This window comes from Astatotilapia calliptera, chromosome 20 (assembly GCF_964374335.1).
Source record: "Astatotilapia calliptera chromosome 20, fAstCal68.1, whole genome shotgun sequence".
NCBI classification, from domain to species: domain Eukaryota; kingdom Metazoa; phylum Chordata; class Actinopteri; order Cichliformes; family Cichlidae; genus Astatotilapia; species Astatotilapia calliptera.
The window spans coordinates 22762928-22779617 of NC_137441.1; the positions used below are offsets into that span (position 1 = coordinate 22762928).

Below are 16690 nucleotides of genomic sequence, written 5' to 3' on the forward strand. Positions count from 1 at the left end.
GACATTTGATTTAAAGAAATGGTTGCTTTGAGAGAAGATGAGGGCTGGATCAACATCCAGTTTCAGAAAAATAAGTATTTTTTTTGAGCCATCAACAATACAAAGCTGCTCTAGTAGAGTTCAGAGATAAAAAATATAAAATTACAAATAAATATAACAGATCAGTTTTAAAAATATTGTTTTCTAAATCTCATATTAACCCAATCTTCTATAAAGTTTCCCTCAGAATTGACAGTGGAATGAAAACCGTGAAATAATTATTTGTTGCTGGCTTCACTCATCAGTAAGGACTTCATAACCAGAGAAGAAGGCTTGTTGAGAAATATAAAGAAATATATGATACATAAAACACAAACTCAGCACCCCAGGCCTGCCCAGCGGCAAGCACTAGCTTGTTTGTAGTGTGACCAAATCAGTGACGCTAAGCTCGTCGTGGCAGATTTATAACAAAGAAATTTTGGCCTGACCTTCAGATGTTTGGAGTCAATCTGTGGTTTTAGAAGGTTTAATACTCACTGGGAGGTTTTTATTGTACTTACATGCAGAGCTGTCATCAACTTGATCAAATCTATCTTCACATCAGGAAACAGGAGGAGTAGAGAAACCGTGAAAAGCAGCAAAATACATCAAAGACTCTCACGCTAAAAGTGAAAAGAATGAAGAGTACACAAATGAGGTAAATCATGCCGATAAATGATTGGACTTTTTTCTGCGTCCTTTTTTTCTTTCTTAGAAAACAGAAATGGAATAGAAAGCAATCCTTTATCTATTTTAATGACAAAATTGCTTAACGTGATTTAACAGAATCCAGGAGCTTCAGTGCAAGATTTGGAACAGTTATGGTGCATCTGCTTAACTTTTGGGGCAAGCTGAAGGCCCCGCTCTAGCAGTCACGTCCAACACTGAACTGCTTACGCAAAGAGATAACAGACAAAGGCCAACATATCAGTGACGCATGTGAAGCAAACAAAAAACTGTTTCATAATTCTGCTGCTGCCAATTTATTAATGTCTCCACACTTCCTCAGTTGTTCAGCTTATAACTATTCTCTTTGCAAAAGATAAACAAACCCTGATGTCAATGTTTTTTTTACTGTTTATCATTCAGAGTGATAGGTTTCTCTCTGTCTGCGTAACCAAGGCAACCAAATAAACAGTGCAGTGCGCAAACCTAACCTTTGGCCTGCAACTGTAAATCCATAAGCCACTGTGATGGAGACATCATGGGTAAACAGTGATGGCCTCAGCGTTTTTTTTTTTCTTATCTGAGATTATACAGACAGGGAGACGGGTCTGGAGAAAACAGCTTTAAGTTAAAGGAATGCACACGGCTTCCTTTAAGACCCAGGACAAAAAAACAACAGACAGCTTGGAGTGTTTTCACTCAGACCCACTCTTCTCTCCATGGACTCGTAATGCTGCTTACTGTGTGGTCTGACGTACTCATATAGGAGCTGGGCTTTCTTTGTTGGGTATCTGTGAGGCAGTAGATAGCTTTATGGTCAATAAAATAGAGAAGATCATCTGCATATGCTTTCCAACTGCCATTTTACATTTTGATTTCCATATCATGACTCTTCTCTTTATTTAGCTTTGCTGTATTTGTTCAGGGATTTATTTTGTTTGTTTCTTGAACGTCATTCTGTTGGATGGTTGGCTGGTTTAGTTTAGACTGAAACTTAGCAACTATTGGATTGATTACAACAAAACAGATGCATTCAGAGATTTATTAATATTCATAAAGCAGAACTGAAGCTGAAGCAAAACACTTGGCAATGAGCTATAACATAAAGTAGGCTAAAATAGCAACGAAAACCAGAATTGGGCAACAAATTCTCCCTAATGCAGTGGCTATTTCAAAGAAAATGATATCAGTGCTTTTTTTTTTTAGCAGAAATGCACACGCCTACCTTTCCTCATATATCTTTGATTCAGAAAATATTTAGACTTTAGTATTTTTGTCACACTTTCTTGAGTTTGTGATGCAGGGTTTCCCCTCGTAGGTGGTGCTACATCCCTCCTAAGGAGAGTTTTCTTATCCTAGCTGTCTGACACCAAGGACCTACAAAGCGCCTCTGTTTAAGCTTAGGAGAAATACCTTGCATAGCGAGTATGCTGTCTTACTCTTTTAAGATCTGCCACATCCTTCAATGTCTGGGTTTCAGATAGTGACATATGGAGAGAAATGTGCCACATATGTGATTGGCTTGTTTCTGTTATCAGGACGGCTTCTAGAACAGGAGAGCAGCTTGACATGTATTCCTGTTTTCTGTTCTCCATGGCCAGGCATCTTTAAATGCTTATGTGATGTGTAGGGACATCTGAGTCTGTAAGTGTGATTTCCTTCACACTCCTTCCTCCTTCCATCAGGTTTGAAGAATCTAGAAAGAAGAATCTATATATCATAACACAAACTATAATGGAATATTATAATGGAGATGTCTGTCTCTCTCATTCTTTACTATAAACTATGGCCATTGGCTTCCCCTTTGCTTTCATTATCCTTTCGATGGGTCCAGTGTCAGAGCCAATTTTCAGTAAGGGGGCTAAATGCGATCATTTGGAGTGGCACACATGTATCACAGGAAATACAGGGCTATTTAAGCACCTGAACCACCTGTGAAATATTAGGAATGCAGGTAGTGGCAGAAAAGATCCATCTGCATCTAAAGGACAAAGGTCGCTCTTTCGAGGATGCCAATGTTTACATTTTGGACAGAGAAGACAGATGGTTTGAAAGAGGAGTGAAAGAAGCCATCTATGTCCACTGTGAACGACCATGTTTGAACAGAGGCGGGGGCTTATGACACCAGCTGTCTGCCATCTATAATCCAGTTTTGAGATCCCTTCCCAGACACCTTAACCCCCACTCACATCCTGGGACATTTGACCTCAGGAAATCACATGATAGGGTGGGGATAGATTCACCCAAAACCTTGGCTGATTGTGACCTACACATGTTTCCTTGGCTTGTGTGATTAGGTAGAGCAGGGGTGTCGAACTCCAGGCCTTGAGGGCCGGTGTTCCACAGGTTTTAGATCTCACCCTATGTCAACACACCTGAATCAAATGACTAGTTCATTACCAGGCCTCTGGAGAACTTCAAGACATGTTGGGGATGTAAATTAGCCATTTAAATCAGCTGTGTTGGATCAAGGACGCATCTAAAACCTGCAGGACACCGACCCTCGGGGCCTAGAGTTCGACACCTGTGAGGTGGAGGATCAATAGGGGGTCCATGACCCTCTTGGGGACGATCCCATAGGGCTTAAAATCAGGGACTTTCCACCAGTCTGTCTTAGAACCAAAGAAGCTTCTCGGATGAGAGGTGAAATGTCTTCAAGGACACTCAAAGAAGTCCCGACATTTTTCTTTCCAAGTTCCTTAGACTATGATGACCTGGATGACTGAAAACCTTCACAGACATCAAATAATATTCACGGTATTAAACTTTTTTCCTTCATAGTGCAGTTAAAGCAATAAATACGCTTACACTATACAAATGTAGCACAATTCACAGGCAACTGCATTGTCTGTTACTACTGTGCTGAGACTAATTTTATTCTAGCAAAAAGTTCAAAGAACAGTAAAAGTTAAAAATTCAAAAACTGAAAGTATCAACACCAGAATGTACCTGAAAATAAATGTCAGTATTATTATTATTTTTTGGATGATAGCACTGCTGTGTTTGTTCCATATTATTGTTGTAAATGTTTATATGCTTGATATATTTTGAGGTAAGTACAGCATTAGATCATATTTTATAAGGATTTATGTGTTTGTTTCATCTCTGCCCGATCGTTCTTTTTAGGTTGTAGTCTTCGCGGGACTCGATCTACATAGGCTGGGTTCCCAAAGGGACTTCTAGAACAGAAACTGATTTAGGGATGTGAACAGTCTTGTGGTAGCTAAATTTGAGATTTGGATTTTTGATAAAGTTATAAAAAAGTTACTCTTGACTCTTACTTTTTTGGATTGAAGCTCTCAAACGTTTCTTTACAGCTCATCTCTTTGTTTAGAAATAACAGCATGATGGGTAGTTGTTGTGAGAAGTGAACAGCTTCCTCAACCCACGCACGCAGTTTTTAATAAAACTGTCATATCCTCTACTGGGAGATGCACTAAACAAACAAAAAACAAATGTGCTTTAGAGATATCATGTGGGAAACTGTTAGATATTAACCAATGACTCATGTTAGGTCTGAGTCAGTTCTGGTCATCTCTTAAATCCCACACAGAAAAGCCTCAGCAGATTAGTTCCCATCGCTTTCGACTCTCTCTCTCTGTCTCATTTACTTTGGTTTAGATTTCATACAGTGAAAGAAACCAAAGCTGTGTGCGGATTATGTTACTCAGGCCATTTGCACATGAGCAAAGTTCAGGAGAAAGAAGAATGCAGGCGTGCCAGTATTTGTGGCTTTGAACCGTGCGTGTGTTTGCACGTCACTCTTCCTGGGCATATTGTTATGACAGACGGTCAGCGGACCCTTTTAAATGCAGGCTCTCCCTTCCTGTGATGGAATTCCTGCCATCAAAAAACATTCTCCCAAACAATTGCCATAATTAGAGCCCACGCTCTCTTGAATGGTGTTGGACACTAAGTGAATTATTTGGGGTTAAGTAAAGATCATTAATAAGGAAACAAATAGGTCTCTGTAAAAACAAATCAGCAAAATCTGATGGTAGTTTGAGTTTCCTCTTCATAAAAATGAATAATGACATTACTCTAGTTCTGTAATTATCTCACAGTGGGACTTTTTGTTCTCATTAAAAACAAGATTTGTTTGTTAACCATGTGAGAGATCCATCCTGTGAAGAGTGATTTCTAATCTCTGTAGTTTGTTGTTAGGGATGGATTGCTGACAGAGAACACTTATTAAATGAACAATATAAAAATGCATATTTTATTCCCTGTATTTCATAAATATAGAGAGACACTATCATGTTTAATTTACTTTTTATGTCATTTTAAAGTGAAGTCTGTGTATTTGTTTATAATTGTCTAACTCAGAGATTGCATGTGGTCTTGGTAGGTTGTACAATTCATTTATTTGTGCTTTTATTAGATGGATTTATAATTCAGTGATATAAGTGATATATTCACTGATTGATCAAGGAAATGACTCGAGGCTTATATTTCTAAAAACAAAACACGCAAACAAAAAATCTGAGTAAATGTATTGGCGAAGTAATGTAGGGACAACATGAAGCTAAAAAGCTCACTTTAGTATTTACGCTTACATCCCCACAGCTTTTTCTGACAATCCTTGACCAACAAGCACTTTTTGTTTATGACTTTTAGATAACATATACACAGATGTAGCTAAATCATAAATTGGGTCTTTGACCCAGTATTTTGAGTTTTCTCTGGACTTAAGAGATAGTTTTTGTTCATGTTCTTGAGTATGTTGTTTCCTAGTGCTTCTGAGTTTGCTACCTATGGTTCTTAGTGTCTTGTTTGATTGTTCGTCCCTTTAATGTCCAGTATTGTCCTAGATTCTTCTCTGTGTCCTAATCAGCCTTGTCTGTCTGAGCTCTCCGTGTTCCCCAGGTGTGTCCTCTCAGCCCTCTAGTCTTCCCTGAGTATTTAAACACCCGGCGTGCTTCTGTTACTCATCACGTCCTCCCTCATGTTGTGTGTGCTGCTGGCTATTTGGCCACGTCTAGCTTCTAGCCAATTCACACCTGTTCTGCTCTTTCATTATATTTTGTTAAATCTTTCTGTTTTTTGAGTCCAATCTTGTGAGTCCTGCTCCCAGCTTGCCACACAGCAGTGCCATGACATTTGCTAGCAAAAAGATGGAAAGCTACTAGGAGACAGTGTGCATACATATAAAATAAGTCATGGTTTGGTATCAAATTCAATTCAGTTTTATTTATACAGCGCCAAATCACAACAACAGTGGCCTACTTCCTTTTCCCATGGTGGAAATACAGTTTATTTGCCATTCTGTATAACTAATACTACCAGGTGAAGCCAGTGAGTGACAGCACTTGGAGAAGATATTGATAAGCTTTCAGTCTTTATTTTAGTTTCGTTATAGGTTAAAGTACAAACATCCCCAATAACCTGTTTTACAGCAGATATCCTGATACATCGGCATTAATTAGCGACGACAGAGTTTATGACCATTTATTACACCAAAGAAACCCGTCAGGTTTCACTGGGCTCAGACAGTGAAAGAAATAAAGAAATTAAGTAATTTGTCCTTTCACATGACAAAAAAACAAAGAAACAAAGAAACAGAAAACCCCACAAAGCACTCAGAGATCTCTACTGCTATTTTTATTACCTTTCTGTTAATAAATTGAATACTAACAATAAAATTGTAACTAGTGGTTGGTGATTATCAGGAACTTACTGGAACCTTTAGTAGGCCATTTCTGGTCTGTGCAGCAGGGTGAAAGAAAAACTCAAACTCTTAGCTAGTGTGTGTGTTTTGGCAGAACAAAAAGTTACTCATATCAACCCCCTCAAGTAGATAAGTCTTATTTCTTGGCCCTGAAATGTCATATTCATGTGTGTCTAACCAGTGAGTGGTTGGAACAGGATACAATAGTTTGTGTAACTTCTCGGTGAGGCGTTTATTCATGTCTATGGTGAAAATGTAGAATGGTACGTTCTGTCACTCACACTATAAAACTACGGGCCACCATGGAGGTTGCGGCAGGGAGGGTGTGTGAGCGAGGTTGGAGTGAAAAGTTTGGGTGGAGCTGGGTCTGTGGCCACAGTGAGACCCTTTAATAGCTCCCGCTCACCACCGAGGGCTGCTTAAAAATTCACATGGTATATTTACACCTTTAACTTGTGACCTGCTGTTTGCTTATCACTGATTTTTGTTGAGGGAAAAATGAAAATGTCTGTTTTCACAGAATTCATTCAAAGTTCTTTTGTCTCATTTTCCTCCAGATACACTCTGGCAATACAAGAGCCAAATGTATTTTAGTTTATCCTCTTTGAAACAATACTAACTTTAATCTCAGAACAGCGACGGCCCGCAATCATTTACCCCTTCCTCTGGAATGTGAGTTGGTTACTCATTTAAGGAATGCCGAGGTTAATGGAACCTGAGATAACAAGATCTGAGTGAAAAAAAACGTGATGAACTCAGCTATATAGCGTTTCTCTGGAGGAGCTGCTTCAGGCTGGATTCATCCCCACCAGAGAACCTCACCGCTGTATTTTTAGCAGCGGATAGGCGGCAATCATCTTACTCCTTTGGGTGTACAGCTTCCAACTTTCTGGTCACCAAGTTCTTTTGGTTAGTTTCCATGGAAACCAGACAAATGAGTCACTAAACAAGTTCAGCCAATTCTGCTCTCCAGTTTGGGAGGCGAGCCTTGGGTTTCCAGCTCGAGTCCACTCCCCCCACAATAAGGACTGGAAAATGAAAGTGGGGGAGAGTAAATGGAGCTTGGATCTTGGCTTACCTCCCAGTTTTGTTCTTACTTAACCTGCCCTTTGCACCTCCCCCTTAGCCTCAGCTCTCCCACACTCCTCTTTTCTCACTTTTTACCTATCACTCATTTTAACCTTCACTCCTTATTCCTCATAATCGCTTTTCTTTTCCCACAATCCCACACTCCCCTGGCTAGTCTTTTCTGTCACCTCTCTGTAGAACTTGGCCTCGATCTCGCAAAATACATTTGCACACAGGCAGTTCGCAAGAGTAGAAAGACAGAAATTAAAATGATCTTAGCTTATTACCTAATCTGCTTACTGACCGTGGTTTGGAGGGTTAGAGGAAGTTTGATTATCCTGTGGCCAATCTGCTCTCTGGATCTTGCATGGACGATCCATTACTGTAGTCCTACTGTTTTCAGGTCTTCCATTTTTTTTCCCTCTGCACAGGCTCACTCAGACACACCCTTTCCTTTTTTCCACCACGGTCCCTCATTTCTCCCCCATCTTTAGCTCCCAGTGGGAGGAGGCTCAGCAAACTGAGAGAAGTGGATGACTGGCTGACTCACACTCGGCACACCCCACAGATGTGCAGGGTAGAGAGAAACACCAAGAATGTGTGTTTGTGTGTAAAAGCAGGAGCTGATTTATACCCTGTCCATGTTAATCCTGCTAACTGTTGTACTGCGAAAAAAGAGAAGAGGCTGAACTTTTTGCTGACCTGTTGTAAGTGACTCATACAGCCTGGTGTAAGTCCTGAATGAAGTCCTGCGTGCCAGCATAAACTGTTTATCTTAACTCTTAATAGCTGCTGATAACCTTTTCAAGTCCTTTTTTTGTTCATTTGAAAAACTTGAAGGAGAAGCAGGAGTTCATAAATTTCTACACTGTGTATGATGCAATGTGACTGCAACACAGTGTCTGTCTCAAACATGTACACCTTAATCACATTTTTCTGTGTTTGCAACATCTCAGTATCACCACCTATATAGACTGGAGTATGTGTCTTCTTTGGTCAGCTATAGTGATGTGTAACATTTTTGTCTGTCTTGTGAAACAAGTTTCATATTGCATTTTATTGCTTTTGGAAGGAAAGTTATAAACTCGAACCTGTCAAAATAGAATACTGACATGCCGTAAATACAATTCTAGTGTTACTGTATTCGGTTTGTTTTATTGGACTGTTACTCTCCCTGTGAAAAAGTGCCTTCTAAAGATCAGCTGAGGGTCATCAGACTTCAGTAGTGTTTTTTAATATCGTGCTTTTACATGCGAACCTATGCTTTAACTTCGTGCACGCCCACCTCCAAACGACACAGCAAGGTTGTAGCCACTGATTATGCCACCTATTTGTGAACTGCACATTCTGATGCTTCTACTTTAATTTGATAAACGATGCTATCTTAATCTTTCTAGAACTGGAAGTGACCATATTTAGACCAGAGGGTGGAGTGCTATGTTATGTTGGGCATTCTCCACCACAGGACTTCGATTTCTTCAGAATAATGCTATTAAGAATGTTTCAAAAGGCACCTACTATGGACTGTAAAGAAAGTATGGAGTGTAGAAATTCCTTAAACCGGAATTCTTTCTAATGTCCAGCTGGAGACTGGTTTCCATGTTAAACTGAAACATCACTTACTACTCCTTTTGTGCAAGACTGAAAAAAATAAGCCAGGATTGTCTAAATTAAACAAAATGTGAAAGCCAAATAAGTAAATAAAGGGGTTAAAACATGAAACACTACATGATGTTGCATATTTGACACCAGTAGAAATGTTGCATTTTTCTAAATGAGCTATCAGCCATTACCTATCACTCACTAAATGTCCTCACAGACGTTTTGAACACATCAGTGCCCCTCAGGAGGAAGTTTATCACCTAAACTTCTGAGCACCAAGTTGCATCTGCACTATTTTAACCTGCATACACCAAAGTAACGCTTTGGCATATTCTGAGCCGCCACCACATAGTTTAACATTATAATCAAGCAGCAGTTTCACAGCCCTACCTTTTTTGGAAAAGGGTACTTTTGGCTTCTGTGCTGAGTAAAATATACATATTAGATAAGATGCAGCAGTGACAATACATAATTAAGTATTTGCACACGGCTGAACAGATCCTGGCTAACTTTGTAGATGAAAGACTTTCCTTACTTTCATATGAATTTGCTCACATGCTTTGTGCCTGACATGTGCACCCTTTTTGCATCTGTGTTAAAATACTGTGTGTAAGCCGGTGTTGTGCCAAAAAGGGTTGTTTTTCCCCTCCGATGTTTCCTGATATATTTTTCTCTGACCAGTTCAGTTTTGGCTGTTAATTCTGCAGTGGGGTCTGGCAGTTGCAAGACTAACACACTTTGTAGAGTTATGTTAGAATATCACAAGATAACTTGGTGCCGCCTCAGCACCCTGAACTTCAAGGCCTTTCCCACGAATCTCAGTGTCAGTGTGAATGAATGAAATTAATGCTTTTGTGATTTGAATTCTAACGTTTGCAAAGTGAAAATAGTATTTTTCATGTATTCTGTCCAAGGTCTTTCTTTTTTTAGTGAACATGATTCATTAAAGTGAACTGTTGGTGTATTTTTCTGCTGCTATCTTGGGGTCCGACTGAAGGATTGCAGGCTAGAAAACAGGAGGTGCAGGTCTGGTGCATTTCTCCCACTCTTCCCAGCCCCTAATTTTCAATGGGTTTTCTGGAATTCCTTAGCGCTCTCTGGTTTGTCTGCTAAACTTCTTTCAGCTAGGCCATGAATTCCCTGGCTGCAGAGGTTAGCAGGCCCTCTAACAAAGGCTCAGACTGTCCGAGAGGACACTTTTACAACAGTTGGTAAGACTGGCACAAGGAGCTTCTCACAGCAGCCATGCTGCCACACACACTTTGCACCACAACAGCTTCGGGGGACTGGCAACTAGCACAAATCTGAAGATTCTGCCTTGTTGACAGCTGCAGTTGAGAAAGCAATCTGGATATAAATCTGGCAGGAAGATTAATGGTGCCGTCTGTGGAATGCTGCAGTGCAAAAACGTGACATTGCGATGATGAACGGGGCACTGATTTGTGATTTGTGTGTAATGAACCACAGCAGTTCAAAAACATTCCTAACCAATTATAAAATCTGTTGCAACTCACATTTCTATCGGCAACGCACCAGAAGTCGTTAACATAATCTGATGCAGTGAATCAGCTGATTCCAGAGGAGAACAGTTTGTACCACAGCAGCTTCAGGAATTAGACTGATGCGAATGTAAATAAACCGGGACAGAGGACTTCACTGAGCTGCTTGGACATGGCATGGGAATGGCTGCCTTCTGCCTATAACTGGACAAGGTTAAAGAACTGCAGGTCACAAAGTGAATTTCTCAGAAGCTGAAAGAATTTCCTGCAGACTCTGATGTGTGGGAAGTTGATGGCTGGATGCCAGACAGCCATTGGTGTATGTGAATGGCAGTGAACCTTTTTTTCCCCCTCAAATGTATGTTGAACATATATTTTGAAATTTCACAATTGTAAATATTGCTTGTCAGTATATTTTAAAACCAATATTTTACTATAAAGCTACATTAGCACAGGCCCATAGAGATTTAGAGAGGTAACTCCTCCCAGGAAAAAAGTAGTCCAACACATGACCTCCTGTTAATCTGAAATTTGAGTCGAAAGTTTTGGTTTAATGTATGTATAAATGATTTAACATGTCAACCTAGTGAAGTATGGAGGTGCTGGTGCTTGGTCAGGCTGTTTTTTTATGCTAACCTAAGCTGAAAGTTTGTTATAGCTTCCTTTAACACATAGTTAAAGGCATTATATCTCTTGACAAAGAAGCAGTAGACATATTCTCTAAACTGTTGAACTATTAATTTGTTTTTTAAAGATTATTTTGGGGCATTTTTGCCTTTATTTGACAATGGAGCAGTAAAGACAAGCAAGCAGAAAACAGGCAACAAAAAGCTAGGCTGCTGTACTCCAGCCATGTGGCATACTGTCATCTGCTCACCCGCTGAGCTACACTGGCTCCTCTGAACTAATAATTTAACAGAATAATGAAATAATACATAAGTCTTATCAGTTTAATCAGTGGGTTTCTATGAATATCAGTCAAAGCAATGGTTGATATGCTTATTTTGCCTTTAAAAGCAACGCTGAAGACATTGACAGAAAGCAATCAAAATAAAATGTTGCCATTTAATTTTTTTCATAGTTGTTTTTCTTTCAGTTGTTTTTAACTAAATGTCAGATTTTCAGTGGATCCGATCTCCTTGCTCTCCTTGCTCTCTGACACCACTTTGCCGTCCACCACAGTCTGAGTGACCGTCACCACTTGGATTTTCTTTAGGTCAACTGCATCTTCAAGGCTGGTAAAATGAAGAAATATAAAAAGGTTAGTCATACGGAGACAGAACAGAAATATATTTTCCACCTTTGAGTGATCTTTTCTTTGACATGATGAAATTGAGCAGTTGAAATTTAAATGATGGTAATAGGATTACATAGACACAGGTCAGTGACATCTGCTTTCCATATCATTGCTGCTCCATGTTTGCATGAGGCTGCTTTAAATCAAATTTGCAAATGCTCCCCCGAGATGAAGAAGGCTTCTGTCTCATTGAGCGTATGTTGCATCCATACTTTCTGCTGCTTCACCTTAATACTCACTTTAAGTCTCCTTCACCATCCAGCAGCCTTCTGTACTCTGCAATCTCAGCCTCCAGCTTCACCTTGATGTTGAGGAGGGCCTCGTACTCATTCGTGTTTTGCTGGATGCTGCTGCGGATCTGTGCCAGTTCCTCCTGCAGTCTCAGGATTATCTCATTGTATTTTTCCAGCTCTAAATTGTAACGCCTCTCAATGTCATGAAGGGCAGCCTCCAGGGACGCTTTCTGTGAAGAGATTAAGGAAAAGCACCATTGTAAAAATTTTGTGGCTATCTTGCATTAGGTTAGTCTGGGCAATTGATATGTGTTAAACAGGAACACAAAGCTAGAGTTAGCTTCATGGTTTAGCCTAGAAATAAAAACTTGCATACAAAATTATGTACCAGCACTTCTGACAACCTGTGAAAAAATGCAATTAGTGAATTTTCGATGTGCTGATTGGTGAAATTTATTGTTTTTGAACAGAGCTAGGATCAACTTAATTTTTTTCTTGGCTGTAATGCCTGTCATGCTCTGGAACTGCCAGGTGTGAACCAGGCTCAATCTATGAGAAGACCTAATGATGAGTATTTATACTAAGGGAAGGGTCAAATCTCAACCCAGAACGGGAAACTAATGACGTAACCAAGACTTACCAGACTATGTGCAGACTGGAGCTCAATTTCCAGTGCCTGATGCCGCCTCCTAGTTTCAGTCATTACACCTGCGGCCTCCTTCAGGGCTGTTGAGCTCTCTGTGACTTTGACCTGCACCTCTGTGATCTTAATAGAAGATTATATACATAAAGAATTTACAAATACTGTTCAACTCACAGTCAAGGAAAAAAAAAAGATGTTTTTCACCAGCCTAGTTTAGCTGTACCTGGGAGTTATGCCACGCTTCAAGCTCCTGTTGGTTCTGTAGCGCTATCTTCTCATACTTTGCTCTTATTTCCTCCATGATTCTGGCCAGGTCCTGTCCTTTTGGTGCATCAACATCCACATGGACCCCAGCCTGTGCGTTTTGAACTCGCAATTCATCAACTTCCTGTTCGGGAGGAAATAGTCAGGGAGTGATTTCCTGAACATTTGGTTAATAGGATTTTCCTGTGCTAAGTGGTTAAGGAAAAATTTGTTTTAAAGGTGCACTGTACTGTATTGGGGTTATCAGATAGGTTTTTCTCTTTGAACTGCTCTGCTGAACTTTACAATGATTGCATACTCTCTCGTGGTTCTTCTTCAGGCTGATCAACTCCTCCTTGAGGGACTCGATTTCACTCTCCAGGTGCAAGCGAGTAACATTGGTGTCATCCAGGATCTTCCTCAGTCTTGAAACATCAGCCTCCACTGTCTGCCTCATGGACAACTCATACTCATACCTATGGAGACGGAGTGAATGCTAGATCTGCTCATGCTGGTGAAGAGATTACCTTCATTTTGCACAAAAATCTCGACACTCACTTGGTTCGGAAGTCATCTGAAGCCAGACTTGCGTTGTCAAGACTGATAGCATACTGGGCATTTGCCCTGGTCATGCCAAGAATCTAAAAAACAGCAATGGTATTTTTGGTGACATAACTGTATGAAGAGATCGTTTTGGTGGAAAGCAAACTGTGACTTTCAATTTGATGAGTTGCAAATGGTTGATACTGCTTAGCGATAGGAGCCCACAGGTAATAAATGTTGTGAAATCAGGTATTCAAGCGATATCTAGGACACTATAATAATAAAGTTTATGTGTTAACAGTGACTCGATTGAACAATAGTATGTGGCATTTACAAGAAAAGAGTTGTAGTTGTTGTAGTTCTGGGTTCGTTTAACATTCTGAAAAAACTGAAATGCAAGAAAACTACAACTTAAGAATCATTTGTGAGAACTAGTATAGCATAGCTACCTAAACCAATCCGGTCTTTAAGTGATGACCTGATAAAACCTGATTCCAGGCCCAAAGTACTCTGCGTTTAATAAGGCTGTTGTGTTTTAACATGTTTTAATGCTTTGTTTCTTGTTATATTTCATCTCAACAAGCCCCTAAAAACAGTCGGTAATCACTGTCGGCCTCTCTCGGTTTTTATTACCGCTATTCATTTTAAAGCTCAGATTTTAAAACCTTACGATCTAACTACAGCCCAGCCCATGCAGTAGTATATTAATAACTAACCTCGTGTTGAGGATGGATTGTCTCAGTTGTTCTCCTGAATGAAGTTTGGTCCATGCCATGCGAATGCATTTGTCCCTAACCACCGGGAACCCTCACGTTAACTTTTATCGAGTGGAAAAAAGTTAGCATTCATCCTCCAGCTTCACTGTTTATAATATGCTAACATAGCTGTGTCGCTAGCAATTACGTAGCACATCCTTATATACCAGCTAGTGCAGGGGTGTCAAATTCAAATACACGGTGGGCCAAAATTCAAAACTGGAACAAAGTCGCGGGCTAACGTTAATATTTATTGAAAAAAAAATCTTCCTCCAGATATAAGAATGAATCTTATTTTTACTCTTTTTATGGACTCAAACAAGTTTTGCTAAAAAACTGAATATGAAACAAGCAAAGCTTAATACTAAACAATATATATATTAGCTGTATAATACCAGTAGGCCAGCTCTAATAGTAATTTGGTATGTCTTCGCGGGCCAAATGTAATTAGGCGGGCCAGAGTTTGACACCTATGAGCTACTCCAACTTCATTAACCTTACAAACATCATTGCTGTTTACTTTTCTGTCTTCATTTATGTTGGAAGTTACGGAGCCCCGCAGGGGACATGGGAGAAAAAAAATTAAGATGGACTTTTGAAAGATCTCACAAAACAAACTCGGGATCTCGCAAAAGTTTCATACATCTCCGAAAACGTCGGAGCACTTTTGCAAATATGTGATGTCTTGTAAACCGAGCAGCTATCTGACGTTTACACAACTACATTCACGCCTCAAAATATCTTAAAAGTGTAATTTGTGACCCAGAAAGAGTAATATTATAACTAAGTAGCTGCCGCCATTGTTGGAATTCAACTTTTGCGAGATCTCGCAAAAGTTTTGCGAGATCCCGAGTTAGTTTTGCGTGATCTCGCAAAAGCTTTGCGAGATCCCGAGTTAGTTTTGCGTGATCTTGCAAAACTTTTGCGAGATCCCGAGTTAGTTTTGCGTGATCTCGCAAAAGTTTTGCGAGATCTTGCAAAAGTCTGTCTTCATTTTTTTTCTCCCATGTGCCCTGCGGGGCTCCGTAGGAAGTGATAGCAAAACTGTACATTTTAATTTGTTTTGGAAATCTCTCAGTCAGGACGTGGTATATTATATTTAGATGGAAACTAGCGAGCTAACTTCCTGCTAACTTCTAACTCTGTTAAATGTCATAAATTTGGTTTTCATGGATACCTGGATGTTAAACGTAATTGTTACACTTGGTAGAGCAGAACGCTGATCATTTTATTACAGATGAAAGAATTTAGACAGTTTTTAACTCTCAGTGATGCTGCAGTGATTGTGTGAATTACGTACCTGCAGCAGAGTTTGGGCCCTGGCACAGCTAATGACGGCAGACTTAAAGACCGGATACTTAATCAACTAATTTCAGACCATTTATTTTGAGGACATTTCAGATTCTGTGAAAAATTTTATTACTCTAGAGCCCTTAGATGCCTAGACTATCATCTAGATTAAATGTTTCGTTGGCTCACCTGGGCCCTGAGGCCTTCGATGATAACGTAGTACTTGCTGTAGTCCCTCCCTTCCAAGGGGCCTCTATTCTCCGTGGCCTCTCTGATCTTGACCTCCAGCACTGCATTGGCCTTCTCCAGATTCCTCACCGTCTCCAGATAGTTCGCCAGGCGGTCATTCAGGCACTGCATGGCATGCTTCTCGTTTCCAATGCCCATGGCGCCAGAAGTCGATCCAGAGGACAAGGACTGGTAGTCGTATCCTCCGCCAAAACCGCTGCCAACACGCGAACCATAGCTGGCACTGGAAATCTTGGTTCCACGGCCGCCTGCCCCTCCAGTCACACTGTGGGCGTAGGTTTCCATCCGTAGGGATCTGGGACCTCCAAGTGAACTTAAACCATAATTTTGAGAAGACTGGCGTCTAAGCTCCATTGGTAAAGGAAGTGTGCTGATCAATCAGAGTGAGAAATGGCACCGAGGAGAGTGGCAGCAGGGTGGAGTATGAAGGTGGAGTCTGAGGCCTTATATACAACTCTGAAAAGCAATATTTCTTCCTGAAACTCCTCTCCTATCTATATTAAATTGTTACCTTTGACCTTCTTGCTTAGACTTTGTCCTCCACCCACTCACTTCACAGGTAAAAAGTGTACTGACATTTTCATTTTGATAGTGTGGAAATAAACTGATAACCTGATATGCCTCACAGTGGACACAGTGAGGCTGGACATGTTCTATTTTATTTTATTTTTTTTTGAGAGGGGGCAACAAATCTGTTTAAAAATGTTCTCTTTACTATAGATGCCCCCTGCAGTACTATAAATAAATAGAAATATATATTTGTTACACACCATTGGATTGCACCTAACACCCACCCCCCAAAAGATACATGTATTACAAACAAGTATAGTGTAGTTACAAATTGAGCATGAAAAACACTGTGGGAGAGGGGAGTATACTGGTAAAGGAACATGAGCCCTTCTGGATGGGTCAGATT

The 16690-nt window shown here is 40.2% G+C and overlaps 1 protein-coding gene across 1 annotated transcript; it reads right to left on the reverse strand.

The window, feature by feature from the left end:
• Positions 1-11457: 11457 nt before the first annotated feature.
• LOC113013293 (keratin, type I cytoskeletal 18-like) lies at positions 11458-16225 on the reverse strand. Its single transcript, XM_026154090.2, has 7 exons — positions 15715-16225; positions 13496-13578; positions 13257-13413; positions 12918-13082; positions 12692-12817; positions 12058-12281; positions 11458-11756 (listed from the first exon to the last, which is right to left on the reverse strand). Exons 1-7 carry the CDS (start codon positions 16126-16128, stop codon positions 11624-11626), a joined length of 1302 nt encoding a protein of 433 aa, XP_026009875.1. The 5' UTR covers positions 16129-16225; the 3' UTR covers positions 11458-11623.
• Between the last annotated feature and the right edge of the window lie 465 nt (positions 16226-16690).

Bases quoted from the DNA above. Each gene is read 5' to 3' on its own strand.
- LOC113013293 (XM_026154090.2), bottom strand. From the start codon at position 16,128: ATGGAGCTTAGACGCCAGTCTTCTCAAAATTATGGTTTAAGTTCACTT. The intron at 12,282-12,691 runs GTAAGTCTTGGT...ATCTCTTCACAG, and splicing joins TCCAGTCTGCACATAGTCTG to AAAGCGTCCCTGGAGGCTGC. The intron at 11,757-12,057 runs GTGAGTATTAAG...TCATTTTACCAG, and splicing joins GATGGTGAAGGAGACTTAAA to CCTTGAAGATGCAGTTGACC.